This window comes from Bos indicus x Bos taurus, chromosome 21, assembly GCF_003369695.1.
Source record: "Bos indicus x Bos taurus breed Angus x Brahman F1 hybrid chromosome 21, Bos_hybrid_MaternalHap_v2.0, whole genome shotgun sequence".
In the NCBI taxonomy this organism is placed as follows: Eukaryota; Metazoa; Chordata; class Mammalia; order Artiodactyla; family Bovidae; genus Bos; species Bos indicus x Bos taurus.
This window is the reverse complement of record NC_040096.1, coordinates 41,184,818-41,209,936: the sequence shown is the minus strand read 5'-3', so window position 1 is coordinate 41,209,936 and position 25,119 is coordinate 41,184,818. Positions and strand designations below refer to the sequence as shown.

The window sequence follows — 25,119 nt, the reverse complement described above, 5'->3', positions numbered from 1 at the left end:
TCTTCTACTCCAATCACTTTACTTCTAATACCTCTTATGGTCAGAGTCTCTTCAACCAATATTCCCTCTGAATGAGAACTAATGCACATTCAAAATCAATTTTATTCCCATTTTTCATAGAAATATGGTGGGAGGAGGTAAGTGGGAGGAAACTGCTATTCTCTAAGAAAGGGAAAACAGAAAGCTGGAACTGTCTTTAGAATCTTTAGAAGCGATGAAAAATTTAGCTATAAATAAAATCAAATATATTTTTTAAATGGAAGATATATGAACGCTTCCTTAAATCTTTAAGACAATATATATCATTCTATTTATTGCTTCATGAAAATGCATAAGAGATCAGCTAAGCATCTCATAGACTGTACATCTTGATAGCTTTTTCTTTTACAATTCAGGGAGTATAGTCATTCAAATATCCCAATAGCAAATGAATGACAAAATGTCTTTATTCACTGCTATAAGATTTTACCATGTTTTTACCAGGAAAAAAGAGAAATATTCTATTTCTACAATATTCCAGTCATGCTTCTGTAAGCAATATCCCATATACAATCTTCTACATATATCCTTTTATATATACAAATATTTCACTCATCCTTCTGTGAAGAAGAGAGTGAAAGAGGCCCATGCTGCCAGTGAGTCCACAGTCAGTAACTTCTTTCCATATGTCTGGCTGCTGCTAACATCGAAAGGATTATAATGTGCTGGCAGCCACTGGTTGCTGTTGCCTTACACTGACTGTCTAACTATCTAAAAGGCTACAACCACCTTTTCATGATCTGGAAACCTGTATTGTTTTCTACAAATCAGCTTCAACCAACTTGCAGATTATTTACAGTAACTGATGAAACATTCTCCAGCAAAAAAGGAAGAACAGTCAGACACAGGGTGCATAGCAATTTACCAGAGTAGCTATATATTAATAATCTTTTCATATTCTCATGTCAGTAGCAACATGTATGCAGCAAGAACACACAACTCTCAACTGGCAGAGTATCTTGTTACTCTTTAAAAGTACTCAGGCTTCGTTTTTGTTAGTCACTGTTTCTGAGCCACTATGGTTCAGCAGACAAACAGCCCAGCATAATGGTCAAGCAATCTGTCCACAACTCTGCAATTAATTACCTATACAATTATGGGACAATCACTCAAACTCTACAAACTTTAGTCTTTTCATTTGTAAAATAAAATAAAATAAAATAAAAATTCATTTGCTGCCTTAAACAGTAAGGCAGCAAAAATAACCAATGCTTAAAACACACCATCATTTTCAAGGATGGCATAAACCTTAACTTCAGTTCAGGTCATAGGCATTACAAATCACCAACAATAGATCCGTATTTTAAGTCTGACATAAAAATGAAAGGAAAAATCTGTCAAATATTATATTTCATCAAACCTAAGGTGCTATCAATTTTAAAATATATTAAACTGACAGAAAAATGGTGCCCATTAAACTATGCCATGGCATTAATAAGATAGACTCTAATTTCATAAATATTAAAAACTAAAATGATTTTTTAGAATTAATGTAATGGTCTTATTAATTTACAACAAATATTTAATATAAAACTGGAGAATTTAAGACTTTAACCAGATTCTGATACATTACTCACTGGACATCTAAATCACATTCCCAATAAGAGCATGTTATAATTCAACATATTAGAATATCACAGAATGAAAACTGATAATGTCCTAAAAAAACAAAAAGCAAATAGGTTACAATGCCATAAAATTGGACTCCTTCAGTACATAAAAGTATTAGTAGCTATTCAAGAATATAGTCCTCTCTAAATGTCCAGTAGGCTAAGTATGCAAAATAACGCAATTTATTTGCTTTACCAGTCATATCATAAGGAATGTAATCAAATAAATTCAGTGGTTAAGAAGACAACATAGAAAGTCCCTCTGGAGATTGACTGTCATTATTTCCCAGTTACTTAAGTTTTTCAAATTAAAGATATACCAATTTAGATATTCCTCTTTTAAAAAAGTGTATTTTTCTTATCCCTCACTGAAATAAATGAACTATAGTTTTACTTGATAACTGTATTTATTTTATTTTCATATATGACCACTTTGACAGCCAAATAACATAGTGAGGCTAAGTATTAGTGTAACTACAAAGAATAATAAACAGAAAGCTCTACCTGTCATCAGACATCATAAAATTTTTTACAACTGAATCATTGCTCATCTTTGAAAGGGAGGAAAGTAAATCCAATTAGGAATTTGGGGTGATTCTTTGAAATTAAAAATATGTTTTCTATTTCTTTTTACCTAAAATAATGTGACAATACAGATCAAGAATAGGAACAGGTAAAACTACAATTACAAACATTAAAAATAAGTCCTATATATGACATAAATACGGGACCAATTTAGAGAGAGAAAATACAAGCATCAAGCAAGGCTGATATTCCTGCTACTATTAATAATCACAATTATTGAAATGTCCTTATAAAAAGAGTATTTCAATTAAAGGAATAAAAAAATTTCAAAGCTGAAAGAGACCTTCAGACAACCAGTTCCTTTCCTTTACATAAGAGAGCAAACCAATCTGTAGGAAAAGACGAAAAAGAGAAAATTTAAATTCTCAGACTGAGGATTATTTTTTCCTTTGGAAATAAAAGGTTTAATAAGAGAACATAAGAGGGGAAAATGCTGTTTTCTATATACAAGTACTATAAGCTAACATTATTTTCTTAATAAACACCCCTAGTAATTTGATTTCAGGGTGGCTAATATTTTTTAACAATATATTTGAAAACAAATGCCATTTCTAGAAATATGTTAAAACTCACAGATGCAGAGTGATTCCCATGTCTCTCAGCTCCTTCACAGATAGCAAAGGGGAGATGATATCTTGGCCAAATCTGTCATAAATGAGCACCTAGTTAAAAGAAAGAGAGTCACATGTTTCTAAAATATAATTATCAATAAACAGTCAATAGAGAACCCAATATTAAGATACTGTTGAAGTACATTTTATTTTGTTTTATTTTTGCCACACTGGACTGTCAGTTCCCCAACCAGGGATTGAATCTGAGACCCCTGCAGTGGGAGCACAGAGTCTTAACCACTGGACCACCAGGGAAGTCTGAGTACATTTTATTTTAATATACTGAATTCTTATACTTACCTCAATTTAGTATTTTTCACAATTATTTACCAAAATGTCCACTTACCTAGTAATTCATTCTTTAGAAGTGTTATTACTCTGGTTAAGGTAAATTATTATGTAAATTCTTATAAAATACTTTTTTCTAGGTTAAAAAACACACTGAAGACTATAAGATACTAGACACTATAATAAGATATAGCTTATTATATCTTAAGCTATAATAAAGGACTTTGAACATACAGTAAACTCAGATACACTCCCCTATCCAGTTCACACATATCCTTTCTAAAGACAGAAGTAAAAATCAGTCTTCCCTTGTGGCTCAGCTGGTAAAGAATCGGCATGCAACGCGGGAGACCTGGGTTCGATCCCTGGGTTGGGAAGATCCCCTGGAGAAGAGAAAGGCTACCCATTCCAGTATTCTGGTCTGGAGAATTCCATGGACTGTATTGTCCATGGGGTCGCAAAGAGTCGGACACAACTGAGTGACTCTCACCTTCAAACAGTAGTCACTCTCAAAACTAATGCTTAATAAGTTCAAAGACTATTTATAAAAATCCTCCTGCTCTAGTTACAAAAGGTTGGATGTTGCAGAATTCAAATTCTTCTTTACATCTCAATACCATATTATTAATCTTGTGATAAGAGAAGTGATGGGTAGGGAATTTGACACGAATCTGAATGAACCCCATAAATTCTCAAGTTATTTAATTCATATGCTCAATATAGGCACTCAGAGAAGGCAATGGCAACCCACTCCAGTACTCTTGCCTGGAAAATCCCATGGACGGAGGAGCCTGGTAGGCTGCAGACCATGGGGTCGCGAAGAGTCGGACAGGACTGAGTGACTTCACTTTCACTTTCACGCATTGGAGAAGGCAATGACAACCCACTCCAGTGTTCTTGCCTGGAGAATCCCAGGGACAGGGGAGCCTGGTGGCTGCCGTCTATGGGGTCGCACAGAGTCAGACACAACTGAAGCGACTTAGCAGCAGCAGTATAGGCACTAGAAATAATAAGTATTGCAAAGGGCAATAGGAAGGTGACCGCAAATAAACAGGAAGGAAGAGGAAAACAAGGGACCCTGCTAAAGCTTAAACTGTAAATTCAATATAGATGATTTTAATCACCTTTATTAGCATTAACCCAAAGGACTTACAGGGGCTCATAAAAGTTTTCAAAATACTCCAAACTAACCAAGGTGCTGCTAAATTGCTTCACTCGTGTCCAACTCTGTGCGACCCCATAGACGGCAGCCCACCAGGCTCCCCCGTCCCTGGGATTCCCTGGGATTCAACTAACCAAGTTGATTTGCTCTTAATTCGTAGAAAGAGAGAAATATAAAGTGGCTATAATCGAATAAAGTTTAAACCAAATCAATTGCATTATAATCTCTTTGAAGAACAAGATGGAATTAACAGATACAAACTATTAATAGTATACATAAAACAGATACACAACAAGCATTTACCATATAACACAGGGACCTACATTCAATATCTTGTAATAACCTATAATGGAAAATTTCAAAGAAATCTCTGTATATAACAGAATCACTTTCTTGTACCCCTGAGATTAACACAATATTGCAAATCAACTATGCTTCAATTAAAAAAAAAAAAAAAAGATTCACATTAAGCCATGTTAAATAAAAGCAAAATATTCACACATTACAACTAAAATGTATTACTCTTTGTATTATAAGAATCTCCTCCATCACTTTATTGGTATAAGGGCTGAGAGAAAGAATCTCCATTAAAATAAAAGTCTCTTACCTTCCAAACTGGTTCTCCAGTGCTATTTTTAACATGAGGCACATTAAAATTCAACATACGCTTCAAAGCCACTGGAAATGAAAACAGTCTTATTAAATATTACCAATGTCTGTGATTTCACTTTCCTCCCACATTTATTACTTATTACCTCAAAACAAAATGCACAAATCACTCTGGAAAAACTGATTAATCAAATGACTTTGTAAGACAGTTTGATCAACAGCTAAAAGGCATGTGTCTAGATTTTCTAACATGCGGTAAGCATCTGTTTCCATATGAACATGTGAAAAATGTTCAGGAAGAAGCCTTTTCCATGTCTCCTGATGATACCACACTGCATTTTATATAGATGTAAAAAAAAAAAAAAATCATGTCAATCACAAACTTGCAGTGGCCTCAACAGATAAACTGGTGCTGTTGTCTGTTTATTGTATAGCTAAGGCAACGGCACCCCACTCCAGTACTCTCGCCTGGCAAATCCTATGGATGGAGGAGCCTGGTGGGCTGCAGTCCATGGGGTCGCTAAGAGTCGGACACGAGCGACTTCACTTTCACTTTTCACTTTCATGCATTGGAGAAGAAAATGGCAACCCACTCCAGTGTTCTTGCCTGGAGAATTCCAGGGACAGGGGAGCCTGGTGGGCTGCTGTCTATGGGGTCGCACAGAGTTGGGCATGACTGAAGTGACTTAGCAGCAGCAAATGAATAGATTAAGATCAGTATTGATGGGCTTCCCTAGTAGCTCAGCAGTAAAGAATCTGCCTGCCAATGTAGGAGACATGGGTCTGAACTTTGGTCCAGGAAGATGCCGTATACCACAGAGCAAATAAGCTCATGCACTGTAACTACTGAGCCTGTGCTTTGAGACCTGGGGAACTGCCAACTATTGAGCTCATGTGCACCAAGTATTAAAGCTTGTGCACCCTAGGAGTCCGTGCTCTGTAACAAGAAAAGCCACCACAATGAGAAGCCACACACTGCAATGAAGAGCAACTCTCAATCTCTGCAACTAGAGAAAAGTCCATGCAGCAATCAAAAATACATATATACATTATTTTTAAAAAGATCAGTATTGCTAGAAATAAAAATCATCTATATTTAATTGGTTCAAAACCTTCACACAGTAGTTCTATTTTTTAGCTGTCCTGGAGTCATTCTATGGCAAGTTTATCCTGTCAGATCCACTAGTGAGACTTTCCTATAGATGTGGTAGGTAAACAATAAACCCTGATTAAAAAATATACAATTCTATAATCACAGAAGTTACGCTCTACATGTTATAGCATTTTGTGGTTTTTATCACTCTTCTGTTCATGATTTATAGCAGACTCAGTACTCTTTCTGGAAAATCCCATGGAAGGAGGAGCCTGGTAGGCTACAGTCCATGGAGTTGCGAAGAGTCAGACACAACTGAGTGACTTCACTTTCACTTCTCACTTTCATGTATTGGAGAAGGAAATGGCAACCCACTCCAGTGTTCTTGCCTGGAGAATCCCAGGGATGGGGGAGCCTGTTGGGCTGCCGTCTATGGGGTCATACAGAGTTGGTCACGACTGATGCGACTTAGCAGCAGCAGCAGAAATGTTTTCTAAGAAAAATAAAAATCTTTTTATACTTTTATGTCCCCTTCATGGATCACAGCCTTGTTGTGGTGAAGGGGCTTGCATAATTCAGTGAAGCTATAAGCCATGCCATGCAGGGCTACCCAAGAGAGATGAATTAATGTGGAGAGTTCTGCCAAATTGTGGTCCACCGGAGGAGAGAATGGCAAACCACTCCAGTATTCTTGCCGTGAAAACCCCATGAACAGTATGAAAAGGCAAAAAGATACGATGCCAGAAGATGAGTCCCCAAGGTTGGTAGGTGTCCAATATGCTACTGGGGAAGAGCTGAGAAATAGCTCCAAAAGAGTGAAGAGGCTGGGCCAAAGCAGAAATGACACTCAGTTGTGGATGTGTCTGATGGTGAAAGTAAAGTCTGATGCTGTAAACAACAAGATTGCGTAGGAACCTGGAATATTAGGTCCATGAATCAAGGTAATTGGATGTGGTCAAACAGGAGATGGCAACAGTGAACTCTGACATCTTAGGAATCAGTGAACTAAAATGGATGGGAATGGGCAAATTTAATTCAGATGACCATTTTATCTACTACTGAAGCCAAGAATCCCTAAGACATTAAGCAGCCCTCAAAAAAGAGTTCGAAATGCAGTACTTGGGTGCAATCTAAAAAACGACAGAATGATCTCAGTTTGTTTCCAAGGCAAACCATTCAACATCAGAGTAATCCAGGTTTATGCCCTAACCACTAAGGTCAAAGAAGCTGAAGTAGAATGATTCTATGAAGACCTACAAGATCTTCTAAAAATACCATCAAAAAGAGATGTCCTTTTCATCACAGGGGTTTGGAATGCAAAAGTAGGAAGTCAAGAGATATCTGGAGTAACAGGCAAGTTTGGCCTTGGAGTACAAAATGAAGCAGGACAAAGGCAAAAAGTTTTGTCAAGAGAACACATTGGTCACAGAAAACACCCTCTTCCAACAACCCAAGAGACGACTCTACATACGGACATCACAAGATGTCAATACCAAAACCAGACTGAATTATATTCTTTGCAGCCAAAGAGGAGAAGCTCTATACTGTAAGCAAAAACAAGACCTGGAGCTGTCTGTAGCTCAGATTAGGAGCACCTTAACGCAAAATTCAGGCTTAAACTGAAGAATGTAAGGAAAACCAGTAGGCCATTCAGGTATGATCTAAATCAAATCCTTTATGATTACAGAGTGAGGTGACAAATAGATTTAAAGGATTTGATCAGATAGAGAGCCTGAAGAACTATGGAATGAGGTTTGTAACACTGTACAGAAAACAATGACCAAAACCATACCCAAGAAAATGAAATGGAAGAAGTCAAAGTGGTTGTCTGTGGAGGCCTTAGAAATAGTCTAGAAAGAAGAAGGCAAAAGGCAGGGGAGAAAGAAAAAGATGCACTCAACTGAATGCAGAGTTTCAGAGAAGAGCAAGGAGATTAAGAAGGCCTTCTTAAAAGAACAGTGCAAAGAAGTAGAGGAAAACAACAAAATGGGAAAAACTTAAGATCTCTTCAAGAGAACTGAAGATATCAGCGAACATTTCATGCAAAGATGGGCATAATAAAGGACAGAAACTGTAAGGGCCTAAAGAAGCAGAAGAGATGGCAAGAACACACAGAAGAACTATACAAAAAAGATCTTTATGACCCAGATAGCCACGATGGTGTGGTCACTCACTGAGAGCCAGACATCCTGAAATGTGAAGTCAAGTGGGACTTAGGAAGGATTACTATGAACAAAGCTAGTGGAGGTGATGGAATTCCAACTGAGCTATTTCAAATCCTAAAAGATGGTATCAAAGTGCTGCACTCAATATGTCAGCAAATTTGGAAAACTCAGCAGTGGCCACAGGACTGGAAAAGGTCAGTTTTCATTCTAATCCCAAAGAATGCCAATGCCAAAGAATGTTCAAACTACTGCACAACTGCACTCATTTCACATGCTAGCAAGGTCATGCTCCAAATCCTTCAAGCTAGGTTTCAACAGCATGTGAAATGAGAACTTTCAGATGTACAAGCTGGATTTAGAAAAGGCAGAGGAACCACAGATCAAATTGCCAACATCCATTGGATCACAGAAAATGCAGAATTCCAGAAAAACATTTACTTCTGCTTCACGGACTATGCTAAAGCCTTTGACTGTGTGGATCACAACATACTGTAGAAAATTCTTAGAGAGATGGGAGTGCCCTGAAAACCTGTACGCAGGTCAAAAAGCAACAGCTAAAAAGGGACATGGAACAATGGACTGGTTCCAACTGCGAAAGGACTACATCAAGGCTGTATATTGTTACCCTGCTTATTTAACTTATATGCAGAGTACATCATGCGAAATGCTGGGCTAGATGAAGCTCAAGCTGGAATCAAGGTTGTCAGGAGAAATATCAATAACCTCAGATAAGCAGATGACACCACACTAATGGTAGAAAGCGAAGAGGAACTAAAGAGCCTCTTGATGATGGTGATAGAGGAGAGTGGAAAAGCCGGCTTAAAACTCAACATTCAAAAAACTAAGATCATGGTATCCAGTCCCACTTCATGGCAAACAAAAGGGGAAAAAGTGGAAGCAGTGACAGATTTTCTTTTCTTGGGCTCCAAAATCACTAAGGATGGTGACTGCAGCCATGAAATTCAAAGATGCTTGCTCCTTGGAAGGAAAGATATGACAAATCTAGATAGCTTATTCGGAGAAGGCAAAGGCACCCCACTCCAGTACTCCTGCCTGGAAAATTGCATGGATGGAGGAGACTGGTGGGCTGCAGTCCATAGGGTCGCTGAGGGTCAGACACGACTGAGCGACTTCACTTTCACTTTTCACCTTCATGCACTGGAGAAGGAAATGGCAACCCACTCCAGTGTTCTTGCCTGGAGAATCCCAGGGACAGAGGAGCCTGGTGGGCTGCCGTCTCTTGGGTCGCACAGAGTCGGACACGACTGAAGTGACTTAGCAGCAGGAGCAGCAGCAGCAGATACTGTATTAAAAAGCAGAGATACCTCTTTGCTGACAAAGATCCATCTAGTCAAAGCTTTGGTTTTTCCACTAGTCATGTACAGATATGAGAGCTGTACCATAAAGAAGGCTGAGTGATGAAGAACTGATGCTTTTGAATTGTGGTGCTGGAGAAGACTCTTCAGAGTCCCTTGGACAGCAAGGAGACGAAACCAGTCAATCCTAAAGGAAATCCACGCTGAATATTCACTGGAAAGACTGATGCTGAAGCTGAAGCTCCAATACTCTGGCCACCTGATTCGAAGAACCAACTAACTGGAAAAGACCCTGATGCTGGGAAAGATTGAGGTGGTTGGACAGCACCACCAACTCAATGGACATGAGCTTGAGCAAACTCTGGGGATAGTGAAGGCCAGGGAAGTCTGGTTCCAACTGGTTTGCAACCACAGGGTTGCAAAGAGTCGGACATGGCTTAGCAACTGAACAACAATACTTTCATATGAAACTGAGATTGCCAAATATTCAAGGGAGGGTAGCTTATTAAATTTTTAAACGACTGGGAACCCTAAAATCTACCTGGTTGATTTTTAAAAAGCATTTGAATCAGGTTTTAATAAAAGAGAATAATCTACAACATAAACACCTACCAGAGGAATTTATAATACTCAAATCACCTGAGTAGCAATTTACACCATCTTCACCCACTAGAAAAACTTCTACTAAATGCTTATTTCTGGAGGCAGGTAAAATAATAGAGGAGATTGCACTTCAGTGATAAATATATTTATATGTACAGAGATACAGACATGATTTTTTGGTAAAATGCTTGTACCTAATATCCAGACAATAATACACATTGCCAATAATTTGGACCTACTTCAGAAGCTCACAGGTGTTATATTTCACCTTCGTAACAGAGGACCACTAGGAAGATTCACAGCCTGGGTTACATATGAGTTTCAGGTGCATGGTGTTCTCCAGAAGAAGGCCTCCACTAATGCAAAGAAGCCCTAGTCAGCAGATATTCCCACATTTGCCTTCTTACCTCCATCTTCGTGAATTTCCCCAATTGTAAGCCTTGGCTAACTTGCTAACAGGGATTCTGACACCATGGATTTGTTAATAAAGTAAACGGTCTATGCTCAAGAACATATAAGAATGTATTTTGGGCTTCCCTGGTGGCAAAGAATCTGCCTACCAATGCAGGAAATGTGGGTTTGATCCCTGAGTTGGGAAGATTCCCTGAAGGAGGAAATGGCAACCCATTCCAGTATTCTTGCCTGGGAAATCCCGTGGACAGAGGAGCCTGGTGGGCTACAGTACGTGGGGGTCACAGAAGAGTCAGACACACCTTAGCGACTATAACAATAACAATTTTACTTTCATTAGAGTCTAAAGGCTTAAATTCATTGCTTTTAACTGAAATGACCAAACATACTATCTGCAGTCCTAGACTTCACTAATACAGTTTCATCCTTACCTGGAACGCATTCTTCATTCACTATACATTCAACTACACTTACTATTCACTCAACAAATGTTTAGTGAGTGTTTACCATCTGCCAGACATTGCACCAGCTGTTGGCACTAAACAAAACATTCAGTCAAAATTACTTCTCATTAAGCAGCTTTCATTCTAGTTGGGGGGAGAAAGCAAGTAAAACGTGAGATTACAATAAATGCTATGGAGAAAAACAGAGACCACAGGTAGAAGAGATGGTTGTGGTGTAGTTTAGTCAGAAGAGGCCTCCTGAGAAGCAACATCTGAGGAAAATCCCAAAGGAGGTGAGGAAGTGAGCCATGCAGATCTCTCTGAAGGTAATATTCCAGAAAAAGGAAAGGCTCTGAAGTGCATTCTGGTGTGCTCAAGGAAAGGAGAGAGTAATAGCAAGTGAGTCAGAAAGTTGAGTGGAAAGCAGATCATATAGAGCTTTGTAGACCACCTTTGGCTTTTACCATGATGGAAATGAGAAGCTGCTAGAGTTGTTGCTGCTGTTTAATCACCAAGTCATGTTTGACTCTCTTGCGACCCTATGGACTGTAGCCTGCCAGGCTCCTCTGTCCATGGGGCTTCCCAGGCAAGAATACTGGAGTGGGTTGTTATTTCTTTCTGCAGGGGATCTTGCCCACCCAGGGATTGAACTGGGCAGGTGGATTCTTCACCTCTGAGCCACCTGGGAAGCCCCAGGCTGCAAGAGGATTTTGAGCAAGTATGTGACATGATCACTCCTGGTAATGTGGGGAAAAAAATGAAGGTGAACAGGAATCTAAGAGCTCATTATGCAGTGTCAGTAGCAGATTGAAATCTATTACTGTTTCTTTGAATTTCAAAGGAAGGAATCAAGTACAGCCAAAATCCTTTCTGTAGACCATATTAATTGTAACCAGTTGTATTCCTACTCAGATTTATATGCAGAAGAACTTAACTACGAGAGACACAACTTTCAACTTGAAAATTCTTGATGGCTTATTTGTTAGCTCCTCAGAATTGATAGTTTGCCAACTATCAAGACAATTAGCGAACAGGTATAAACTATTAGTTTGTATCTAGCAGGTGTAAACCAAGTTGTCAACAAAGTTTCAAAAAAAAATGACAAAACTAACAGTATCTAAGGTGGAAAAAAAAGTGCAGAAGCAGTATGTATTTTTTTTACTCATACTTTCACGGTATAAATATATAAGCATGTTCTATTAAACATGAAATTGATAACGCATTGTTTAAAAACACTGGTCTACCAAGTAATAGGAAAGGTATTCATTCTTTTTGCCATTCTTACATCCCATTCCAGCGTGCTAAGGGCGGAAATCATTATCACTAGGCATCTCTCTTCAGATTAGTTCATAGGAGAGAAATGGCAGAATGGAATCTGCTCTGGAAAGAATATCTAAATTTTGTAATTGTAGTGGAAGTGCCGAAAGAGTCAACTCTCAACATTTAAATGAGAGAGAACCGAACCACGCACAGAAACAAACACGAAGACCTCATAGATGGCAACACAGGGCGGGAAATGCCAGCTGCCAGATCTTGTCGCCACGGCTTTCTGAGACCCAGCAGGAAAGACACAAGAGCAGGACCGTAGCAACCCACTCACCCCTAAAGCACTTTCTCCAGCACCACATCAGAGGGCCGACTTATCAAGCTAATGGAATCTCTTCCCTAAAAACTCAAAAGGGGAGGGGCTTTCGATGCCCTGAGAACTGGATTAAACTCTGAGGTCCGTTTTCGAGCTGCACGCCACGCGACCGAGGCCGATAAGCAGAGGAAGATGTCCTCATGGCAAGCACAAAAGCGCAGAGAAGGGAGTAAGTTGGTACCTGTTTGTCTCTCTCGGATACTAGCTGCTGCGGCGCCCGCCATCTTGGCTCCCACCATCCACTGCCTGGCTGGCGAGCCTAGCCTGACGATGACGTGGCCGGTACGACCGCCCCGGAAGCAAAGACCAAATGGGAGGGACCACAAAGGGCCGGCCCCGCCTCCTCCAAAGTGACTGCCCGCCCCCCCCCCCCCCCCCCCCCCGCCGCCCCAACCCCGGTCCGCCGGCCCGCCCCATGCCCTCAACTCTCTCCACTGAACTTGGAGACCCAATAGGAGAATGACGCTTTTGAATACCTGATACTGTTTACAGCGGCCAGACAGGAGGGATTTTTAACCTATCAAGGCCCAACTTCTGAAAGTGTAGCTGCTTTAAATTGCGCTGATATAGCGTGTTGTAGCGCTAAAAACCTAATTAAATGCAGGACTGTTAGTTTGGTCGTCTACAGATATCTTATGTTGTTTGGCTCAGTCGTGTCCGACTCTTTTGCGTCCGCTAGGCTCCTCTTCATGGGATTCTCCGGAGAAGATTACTGGACTGGGTTGTCATTTCTTCCTCCAGGGGAAGGAATTTCTTCCTCCATTCCCCAACCAGGATCGAACCCGCGTCTCCGAATCTTCTGCTTTACATGCGGTTTCTTTACAGTTGAGCCATCTGGGAAGCCCCTTCAGATCTCTTGAGGTAATAATCTAGGGGCTTAAGAATCACAGGACTCAAGTAAATGAAGTTCATGGAACAAAACTGGCACTCACATGCTAGCTGCCTTACCTTTACCCAGTGCAGCTGGAGAGGTGTCCCATTTGCTTTTATCTGGGAGACAGGTGGCTTTGAAGCATTGCTCTAATCAGGCAGATTTCTTAATCTCATGTTAGGAAAAGTAGTCTAGCTGAGTGGGGTTGTTTTGCCATCATAGACACAGGAGTCAGGAAGGTGCAAATTGGAAATTTGTATTTTCCTCCTTTTTGTAAATGCAAAATCACAAAAAAGTTCTTTGGTGTGGTGGTGGGGGGGCGTTAGTGGATAATGCAGGTGTCTTGACATACACTTAAAACCATGTGATGACAAAATACATCCAATATTGCTTTCTAACAATCCATATTTTTTAACTGGATGTTAAAAATGGACACAACCCATTTCTCATACCGTCAACAGCGTTCACTTTTGATATTGCATTAGTTATTGAATGTTTATTCTGAAGCTGTGCCAAATTCTGATACGAAATTACAGACCCTGTGCCTCAAAAACTGGTTTGAAAACTTCCTGAATTTGAGAAATTAAGCTACCCCAACAATTATATAAAGAGCATTTTAAAAAATGCTTTAAAAAACACAAAAAACCATCCTATTTCACAACAATTTTTATTAAACTCAAGTGATCTCATTCTTAATGCCATTAGGGAATGCCCTAGATTCAAACCTTACATTCTTTTTCCTTGCATAGTTTTTTTTTCAGCTTAATTAAGGACAGAATTGGCAAGATCACTGAAATGTACATTGAGACGATCTGATATAAATATGTATACACTGTGAAAGAATTCCTCTCATCTAGTTAATTACCACATCTATCACCTCATATATTTTTATTTTTCGGTGAAACCTTTTGAGTTCTCTTTTAGCAAATTCCAATTATACAATTCAGTTATCCACTATAGCCACCTTGTTATAAATGACAAGCCACTATGGAGAACAGTGTGGCGATTCCTCAAAAAACTGGAAATAGAACTGCCATCCGACCCAGCAATCCCACTACGGGGCATATACACACGCAGGAAACCAGAATTGAAAGAGACACATGTACCCCAATGTTCACTGCAGCATTGTTTACAATAGCTAGGACATGGAAGCAACCCATATGTCCATTGGCAGACGGATAAGGAAGTTGTAGTATATATACACAATGGAATACTACTTAGCTATAAAAAGTAACATACTTGAGTCAGTTCTAATGAGGTGGATGAAACTGGAGCCTATTATAGAGAGTGAAGTCAGGAAAAGAAACACCAATACTGTATATTAACGCATATATGTGGAATTTAGAAAGATGGTAATGATGACCCTACATGCAAGACAGCAAAAGAAACACAGATACTTTTGGACTCTGTGGGTGCAGGCAAGGGTGGGACGATTTGAGAATAGCATTGAAACATGTATATTATCATATGTAAAACAGATGACCAGTGCAAGTTCGATGCATCAAGCAGGGCACTCAAAGTCAGTGCTCTGGGACTACCCAGAGGGATAGGGTGGGTAGGGAGGTGGGAGGGGGATTCAGGATGGGGGGACACATGTACACCCGTGGCTGATTCATGTCGATATATAGCAAAAACCATCACAATATTGTACAGTAATTATACTCCAACTAAAGTAAATTAAAAAAAAAAGTGTGTACCAGGTTGGTAAAGGAGACTGGTTAAAGATTATGAACCTACATTGTTTAAGAACCGCATTATGGTTTTCACTACAAAATTAACTGTGATATTTACTCTCTATTCAGTGTTACCACTAATTAGGATCACCAGTGAAGAAGGTATGTTGTAATTTAACAGAAACGACAGTTACTGCCCTATGGGAAAGTTCTACTTAATTTTTTGTCTTTATGGAATATAAAATAAACAGGCTTTCCCTTCAATATGAGAGCCCAATCTTGATCAACTGGGCACTTCTACTTTCAATGCAAATCTATCATCTAACTACTTCAGCTCCAGCATATACCTCCCCAAATAGAGTCATATTGATATAAAACACTCAGACCTGTTTAACATTTATGTACAGTATATACATTTGAAATTATAAAAACTGTCCTAACCAAGGAAATAGTCCTGAGACACCTTGGGACACATTTTTCAGCACAAGATGTTACAGTGAATGGAAGGATTTCATGCCTTAGTGAAGGAGCATGTCCCCATGTTGGCCAGGTGGCACTAGTGGTAAGGAATCTGCCTGCCAAAGCAGGATATTAAGAGACTCAGGTTCGATTCCTGGGTCAGGAAGATCCCCTGGAGAAGGAAATGGCAACCAACTTCAGTATTCTTGTCTGGGAAACTCCATGGACAGAGGAGCTTGGCGGGCTACAGACCCTGGGGTTGCAAAGAGTTGGACACGAGTGAGTAACACACAAAACCAAGGAGTGCACAGAGTGTGGAGCATGTATAGAAAAGTATGTCCCAGAACCTGCCCAGTGGTCCAGTGGTTAAGACTTCACCTTCCAATACAGGGCTCCATCCCTGGTCAGGGAGCTAAGATCCCACATGCCTCATGGCCAAAAAATCAAAACATAAAACAGAAGCAATTCTGTAACACAGTCAATAAACACTTAAAAAAATCCCACAGAAGAGTGGCAATAAACAAATACTTCGTATAAGGCTAAGACTGAGTAAGGTATTCTGTTACTGGAAAAAAAGAATTAAACTATGGGCTGTTACGAGAGCTAATTAACCTAATATGTTTTAGTCTTTTAACTGACTCTGCCTATCCAGATTTTTTACTTAAATAATACATTTATTCTGCAAACTATTATTTTACATTAAGGAACAGATAATTTTAACACAGAATATCTCACACCATCTCATTCAAGAGGTTCCTAAATGTTAGCCAACAGCTGCTAGCAGGATCTACCAAATGTGGAGAGGAAAGGATCTTGTTATTTACGCAGTACTGTCAGAATCTTAACCTTGTTAAATCCTAACAAGTTACTTAATTTAGTTTATGTAAGAGCTTCACATTTAGTAGCATAAACATATTTATTTACAAAACTTCATTATATGTGTCATGTTTTTGGTTGTCTCTGAAGCCTTAAAAAAAAAGGGAAATTAGGCTGACATAAACTAGCACATAACATAATACCTGGCATACAGTAGATACTGGAGTATGTTTGGCAATTTGAAGGTAAAAGTCAACATGAGAACTTGAAAATGGGATCTCTTCAAGGCAATTCAAATTTTCCTAAACTGTGAGTAATACATATTCAAGAAATCCATCAATACGTTTTTATGTTTTACACTGGATCACTGAGAGCATAAAACCTAGATCAACAGCTTATTGTAAAAGTGACAACAAAGCATGTGATAATCACTATATATATATATATATATATATAAGACAAATTTATAAAAAGGATCTTGTTCTAATAATTTTCTTATAATGACTGAATGTAAAAGCCCAAGTCACTTGCCTTTTACAGTTTTAAAAGGCTTATCTTAAAAAAACCTTACCTATGACACTCTACTGTGCATTCAGTATTGAGTAAAAAAGTTTCAACAGCTTCCATATAATTAGGAGAAAAAAATTACAAGCCTGAAATGATGTAGAAGCCAAAGTGAATTCTCAGGTTAGTAATCAAACGTAAGCTTTCTACTTGACCCAAACAAATAATGTCTAATTTATAATATGGAAATTAAATATTACAGAGTATAAAGAAAGGAGCTAATTTCTGAAGAGATATTTTAAGGTATCTTTACCCTAAATACCCTAAATAATAGTAAAATGACTATGTACAAGAATAGTAGAGAACTGTATAAAATGCCTTCAGATGAAGTTCCCACACCAAAAAATTTTTAATTGTTTAAAAAAAAAATGAATAGAAAACTAAACTAAGACCATTAACAGCAGATAGGTAAGAGGAGAATTTATGGTTTTTCTTGATATTGAGAGTAACAGAGAACAAGCTTGAACATACATGGCATTTAGACAATTGAAATACTTAAGAAATACATATTCACATTTATAAAGGTTTATAGCATAATTACTTTAGAAAAATCAAATGCAATAAAAACTGTATTGGCTATAACAATAGAAAAAAAACAATACCAACCATGTGACACAGTAACACTGCAGAAAATAAATAACCAACAGGTTTCTCTGACATATTTTCAAAGATTAATCTAAAACCATACTGATGAACATCCTTAAAACCAGAAAATATTTTCTAATATGAATATTTATACCTCCCTTTAAAACATGAATATCCCAAATTATTATTTAAACACCTTATCCCTAAGGCCCTGTCTACACATAAAAGGAACTGAAATACTGTTTTTAATCATAGCCAACACAAGCACACTGCCCCCTATCAGCAGCCCCCACCTCAAAAGCATGTGAGCGTTTAACAGCTTTAATTATGACTGTAATTAAATGAATTCAAACTACAAATAACCAGAAAATAGCTTGAATTAGGTTTTCTGGTTTGTATTGATTTAACGGCTTTTAAAATTTTATAAAAACTAGGTAGGTTAACAAATAAAATGTCCAGTTTATCAACACATTTGGAATAAAACCTGTATGGTGAGTTTAAACTTCTTTTTGGATAACTGATCCTTTAATTACTTTTGATAATTTAATAGAATTCAATACAAGACAAAAAATGCCTTAATGTTTTAAAACCTTCAAGTTAAAGTTTCACTTTTAGTAAATGTAACAAAACAAATTATACTAGGACTATGTTTTATATTACCAGTATCACACCAATCCTGTCATTTGTCTTTAAAAATATCAGTAATTTACAGACCTGTCTCAGAGAGGATGAGAAAATGATGACTGATACCTGCTTTGCATAGCTAGAAAAAAATGTGCTTAAAAACAAGCAATTTATCTCTCATACGATTTACTTTGGTGAAAAACCCATTTATATTATATAACAGATTAGGAACATTAGATTTTTCCAATTTCTTCTTTTGTAAAAGTACAGATATGGTGGTAAAATTGTCAGATTATGTATCTTCAAATTGTTATTGCATAATCTTTTTATTTCTAGGTATTTGGCTTTTAGAAGAAAATAAAGTTAAAAAAGAAAGGAAATGTAAGAGTTTATATTAATAAAAGGATATACAGGGACAGTTATTTCTGCATGGTGAGATTAGCATGGGTTTTTCATTCTTTGTAGTTCTTTTTACATATTTCTACACTGTTTATATATACAGGTATCTTTCAAAAGTAAAGAAAATAGCTGTATAATGTAATGGTTCCAGCTTACCTATCAAACAACCATACTGATAATAAATAACTGTTAAATAGCCAAACCTACCAAAAGGCAATCCACAGAGATCATTCTATTCAGATAACTTAAACTGTGGATCATATACACTGTGGTTTAATACCACACATGGGATACAAAGAAAAACAAAATCTTATGATTAAAGCCAAGGCTTTAAAGAAGACACTTGAGAGATTTTCAACTATACTTTAACTCACCTCAGAAGTGTTTTAAGACTATGGAATGTCCATAGATATTTGAGCATTTGTGCAATTCTGCTTTCTTATATAATAAATCTCTTAAGGCATAATCTAACAGCAGTGTGGATCTATTTTAATATAACTCAATGATCTAAAAACATTTTTTAACAACTAATTTAGTGCCATCCTAGAAGAGGATACATATAACACATACTCCAAAATATATGCCTTTGATTTATAAAAAAAAAAAAAAAATCACTCATTTCCTACTTAATGCTTTAAAATAAGTAATAATTTGAAAATTGCATAATTAAACCAGAAAAATCATTGTGGCATCCTATAGCTAATCCTAATTTACATAAAGTGAGCACAAGTTTTCTGCTTATATACAGCATATATTATACTTGAAGAAAGACTGTACAGCCATTCTAAAAGTATTTATATTGAGGTTTAGAAAGCATGTATATCAAGAAAAATAGAAAAATATTAATTTTCACTGGTACACCTTAACAAAAAATCCTTTTTAGCTTAGGTGGCCAAAACAATCCTTTATGTTCATATTATAAATTTTACTGGGCCAAGTTTGCACAAGTGATGACGGAAAGATTTCTGAAACAAAAGTACCAACAGCAGCTTTTAAAGAAGCATCCCTTTGTTCAAAACAGGTGATGTCAAATGAAGTGAGAATTTTCTTCTTTTTCTAATCTTAGAGTGTTTTTTATGGCGAAGTCCATACTTTCTTGAAATTCTTTATATGTACTGGTGATAGGAAGAGCTAAACAGTTATCACACTTGTTTCCTACAGGAAAATCCATATGAAGGCACTCAATTGAAGGATTGGGTTTAAATCCAGCAGGTGGAATGGACTTGCAACCAGTAGCAAAAATAAGAATGTCTTCCATTGTTACTGTAGATTTACCATCTGAAAAGAATACCACAAAGAGAGAAAAAGAAAATACAAATAAATCCACATTATATATTGCTACCATCATAGACTCTTCCCCAACTAGACATGTTGAAAGGCAGAGACTCCCACATTAACAGTAAATGCATAAGACGCAAACTAAAGTACTAAGTCTCTTGAGAGTCCCTTGGACTGCAAGGACATCCAACCAGTCCATTCTGAAGGAGATCAGCCCTCGGATTTCTTTGGAAGGAATGATGCTAAAGCTGAAACTCCAGTACTTTGGCCACCTCATGCGAAGAGTTGACTCATTGGAAAAGACTCTGATGCTGGGAGGGATTGGGGGCAGGAGGAGAAGGGGACGACAGAGGATGAGATGGCTGAATGGCATCACTGACTCGATGGATGTGAGTCTGGGTGAACTCCGGGAGTTGGTGATGGACAGGGAGGCCTGGCGTGCTGTGATTCATGGGGTCGCAAAGAGTCGGACACGACTGAGCAACTGAACTGAACTGAACTGAAAGTACTAGGTCAAGTCTAGTAATAGGAAAATGGTATATTAAATACATGTTTATTTGAATCTCAAACAAAGTAGGACTCATAAAATCATTTGGTTGACCTGCTGCTGCTGCTGCTGCTGCTGCGTCGCTTCAGTTGTGTCCGACTCTGTGCGACCCCATAGACAGCAGCCCACCAGGCTCCCCCGTCCCTGGGATTCTCCAGGCAAGAACACTGGAGTGGGTCGCCATTTCCTTCTCCAATGCATGAAAGTGCAAAGTCAAAGTGAAGTTGATCAGTCGTGTCCGACTCTTAGCAACCCCATGGACCGCAGCCTACCAGGCTCCTCCATCCTTACTCATCATATATTTGAATGACTTCCTTAAAATAAAATTATACAGTCCAAGAGGTTCAGTAGGTTTTAAAACATAATCTTTGGGGGATATATACAATTTTAAACCACTCCTAGATGTTTGTTATTTGATAAACTATTTCAAAAAGGCAAAGAGGAAAACTTAGATGGTATAAAACATCCCAACAAGCTAGTTAAAAAATTCTCAACTAAAAGTTAAGCTTTTTTTTACACCATATTAAACAGAATGAATTTACACTGCTAATGCTCACCGATAAATATCATTACCATATTCTGACCAATTCATTTTTGGAATAATTCAATTTGACTTAAAAATTTGAAAAGATGAAGTAGATGACTAGCTTTGAAGCAGATGACTCTCCTATGCTGTGGCAATCACCCATATATTTAAAGTTTTCTAAGAAGAATGACTCTCATCTCAAATTAATGAGACAGAAACAAGTGAAAAATAAACTTTATAATCTTTCCTTATCACTTTAAACTGTCATAACTTGGTTTTAAACAAGTTTTGTAAATAAGTATTGTAGTTATCAGATGAAAGTCTTACTATGAAAAGCAAAACTCAAAGAAATAAATATCCCAAAACAAAATTTTTAAGTTAAATGAAAATAAAACATCTACATACCCTCAACAGCCTGTAAGTAACTATTCCAAAACCCCAAAGTCTGTACATCAGACAATGTGTGTACTGTAAAAAGATCACTAAGTATTTTTGCAGAAAGATTCTCAGGTTTATGACAGAAGATGTGAAAAAATGCTTCTGGGTAAGTCTGAATTTTCTCCAAAACACCAAGAGTTTTCAGACCCTGTTTAAAACTTAAAGAGAAGAAAAATAATGAGCCAACATTCATACACATATGTATGGAACACATATTTCTAGCTCATTTACAATTACATAATTAGATGTGAGAAAAAAAATATGGACATACTACATGATACTTTCAATCAATAACAAGCCAATGTATTAATATAAAATGAATATATTACATGCCTATAGTATTTATAGAGTAATTTTAAAATTGAGCTAATAATTTTCCATTAAGAGAAAAAAGACATCTAAAATTTTATACTTCAAAGCTAGTTAGTATAAAATGAAAGACTGCAAAGAAACTAAATTTTAGCCACACAAAAATGCAACTTTTGTATTGCTAAAAAGAAATTAACAAAGAGAAAACAAACAAAATATTTTTAATATACATGATAAAACACTAATTTCTCTAGTTGTACTAAAAATACAAATCAGTTTTCTAGAAGAACAATCCAAATACACAAAATATAAATGCATTATTAAGAAAATACAAGTAACAAATGAATTTTTAAAAATGTACATTCTCACTAATAAGCAAAGAATGGAGATAACCATTTTTGCCCATCAGACTGACGAAGCCTTTATTGTGTCTCCGATTTCCCTAGCCACCTCCTCAGGAACCCTGATACACAGATTCATCTTCCATTCTATAAGCTCTTCCTCAACAGCACAGCTCTTTCTCAAGTGCTTATCTTTCCCATTTTTGAATGAAGGAAAAAAAATTAATCCTATTTTCCTTTGAGACGATCTATGTAAAAGACTTATCTTTTCACATTCACCTTCCCTCCACTCCTTTCTACAGAGTAACTGCCCCAAGTTCATGAATGATGTATGGCACCAGTCTCCTGGTTTCCCTTTATTTCTCTGTCCAGACCTTCTGAGTCTCTTACAAAGCTTCTTCTGTCTTTGTTTTCCCTTAAATGTTACTGTTTGTTCCTCATGGTTCTGTAACAAGACAAATTTCTCTTTCCTCTTAGCATATCCCATGATTTGTTTAAGCAGGTTTATGTGCATTATTATAAAATCTATTATTTCCAGCCCAAAATATATATCCAACAGACTGCTGGGCACCATATATTCTAAGTACCCAAACTTATTAAGTCCAAAAGAAAGCTAATTACCCAACTATCAAAATCAGAACCATAAATGACAATTAATGCCTCCATTACTATTAGTATAGATAAATCTGAATGTCATTCTTAACTCTTCCTTGTTCCACGCCCAACTATCAAGTTCTGTGAATGTCCTTTTCTGAAATGCTTTTTGTCTGTTCATTTCTCCACACATCAGTTACCACCTTATTGCAAACCACCTGCAGAGGAACTGTTTCTACAAAGTGTTTAAGTCTCTAAGTTGATTTTCCATGTGAACACCAAAAAAGATATCCACATCCTATTCCCCAGAACCTGTGAATGTGATCTTATTTGGAAAAAGAGTCCAGGCAGATGTAATTATGGTAAGGATCCTGAGATCATTTTACCAAGATTATCTGGGCTTATCCTAAGTCCAGTGATAACTGTCTTTATAAAAGAAACACAGAGAGGAAAAGGCCATGTAACACAGAAGCTTAGAGCTATGCAACCACAAACCACCAGAAGTTAAAAGAAGCAAAGATTGAATTATCTTTCAAAATTCCCAGAATGAAGCCCTGTCAACATGAGGACGAGGACTTCTAGCCTCCAAAACTATGGGAGAATAAATTTCTGTTGTTTAAAGCCATCAGTTTGTGATAATTTTTTACAATAGCCACAGGAAACTAATAATATACACAATGTCTATGAAGTCAAAACTCCTTAACATGACTTTTAAGGTTCTCCACAATACAATCCTTGCCTGCCTATCTTGGTTTTAACTTTTACCTTACATTTAACCTTTGAAGCAAATTTCAGCCCAATATTTAAAATTTTACTTTTAATTAAAATTAAGTATTTGAAGCTTATACAAAAGCCAGGAAATAAGAGAAAACCATGAACTGTCACTTGAATTTAAAAGATATTGACATTTTGTGTTTGTTTGCTCAGATTATTAAGTAAAATACTCTATTCACTCAATTAAATCTGTCCATTCACACAACCTTCCCTTCTCTCCTACAAAGAAAACTACTTGAAACTGCTATTTAACTATTCTGAATTTTTACTATAGCCTAAATTTCATTTTAGTTTCAATATACATGTATCTCTAAAAAATAACTAGTATTGCTTTGTTTTAAAAGTTTCCATAAATGGCACCACAATGTATAATTATTTTTCAGAATTTTGCTTCTTTGAGAGTAATTTTTTTTTCTAGTTATTATATAATCATAGTGATTACTACATTAGGTAACTAGGTCTAGCACTTTTGGGAAACTGTATTGAATTTCAAAAAGCTTTTTTATTATGTACTGCAAATTTTTGTGTTCATTTTTTAATTCCAATTTAGCGTCTATTTAAATTTTTAATTGGCATATTTAAAATCGAAAGCAAATCAAGTATTTACCTGCTTGCTGAACAACACAAAGGCCCTAGGACATTTGCAACTCCAGTGGCTCTCTATGTTACTCAAACATTTTATTTCACCTTGTATCATAAATCCCCAAATGAAACATTAACTTTTTGTACAGTTAATATTTACTCTAATATCAACCAATTTCTTTCTTTACCATTCCTTGTCACCTGCACATCTCCCTTTTAGAATCCTTTACCTCTTGTATACAGTAACCTTGCTACACTCTTTATAGAAGTTCTACGATTTTAGCTGGAACATCAGGTAGACTATAAATGATAATTTTAATTCTCTGAATCTTTAATAACATTCACTTATTGCTTTAGTCCTGTAGCTCTACTACGTCTTCCAGCATATTGTAGAAATGAAGGAGGTAATTATATATATCCCAGGCTTGTCATGGCCTTAAGAGGAATGCCTGTCACACTATTAAGGATAATGTTCACTGAATGTTTACCAGATAATCTGTATAAGGATACCTCAAACTGTCAGTTTAGAATTATGTACAAATGTATCAATTGCTTTTTTTGCATCTATAATTATATGATGATTGTTTTTTCTCCTTTAATCTATTAGTGGAATGGACTAAAGCAACATTTGATTTTTGATACTAGACCTGCCTTGCTTCCTTTTATAAACCCTCCTCAGAATTGTTAGTTAATTTTGAGGCTATGTTGCTAGGTACAAATAGATTCAAGACTGCTGAATTCAAGATAATTTGTTTTTAACACTATTAGGGTCATTTAAAGACAAGGCTTTATGAAAAAATAATTAGAATTTTTCTTTCTTTTGCTTTGAAGCCATCTATTTAGAATGCAATTTAGGATCCTCTGTCTTTTAATACAAGAGTCTAATTTATTTACATGTATTATAATCTCCTATATATTTAAATTATTCTTCTATCTTATGATTTCTTTGAACATTGTTTTTCCTTGCTTCTTTTTATCCCTCTTTTTCTGCTCGCTCTATGATTAAATATGTTTTATTGCTATCCCCACCGCCATCAAACTGGTCTGGAAGTCACATACTCTTCCTATTATTTTAGAATTTTCCCTTTAAAGATACATAGTTGGTTTAACAATCTAAAGGTAATTAATGCTTCTCCACTACTACCTCAAGAATACAAGTTCC

General features: G+C 36.9%; 2 protein-coding genes across 5 annotated transcripts in view; both read right to left on the bottom strand.

Annotated features, from left to right (window-relative positions):
* Positions 1-12,868, bottom strand: part of SCFD1 (sec1 family domain containing 1) — a 110,298-nt gene extending 97,430 nt beyond the window's left edge. The window contains 3 exon segments of the mRNA XM_027520639.1: positions 2,808-2,896; positions 4,903-4,973; positions 12,759-12,868. Of these exon segments, the coding sequence (XP_027376440.1) occupies positions 2,808-2,896; positions 4,903-4,973; positions 12,759-12,816 (218 nt within the window). The 5' untranslated portion in view covers positions 12,817-12,868.
* Positions 12,869-17,270: 4,402 nt separating this feature from the next.
* Positions 17,271-25,119, bottom strand: part of G2E3 (G2/M-phase specific E3 ubiquitin protein ligase) — a 73,789-nt gene continuing 65,940 nt past the window's right edge. For 3 of the 4 annotated variants that reach the window (XM_027520691.1, XM_027520693.1, XM_027520695.1), the window contains 2 exons: positions 21,325-21,515; positions 17,271-19,846 (listed from right to left, as the gene is read on the bottom strand). In XM_027520691.1, the coding sequence (XP_027376492.1) occupies positions 19,596-19,846; positions 21,325-21,515 (442 nt within the window). In that variant the 3' untranslated portion in view covers positions 17,271-19,595. The remainder of the gene's footprint in view (positions 19,847-21,324; positions 21,516-25,119) is intronic. The other variant, XM_027520692.1, reaches the window with a different exon arrangement.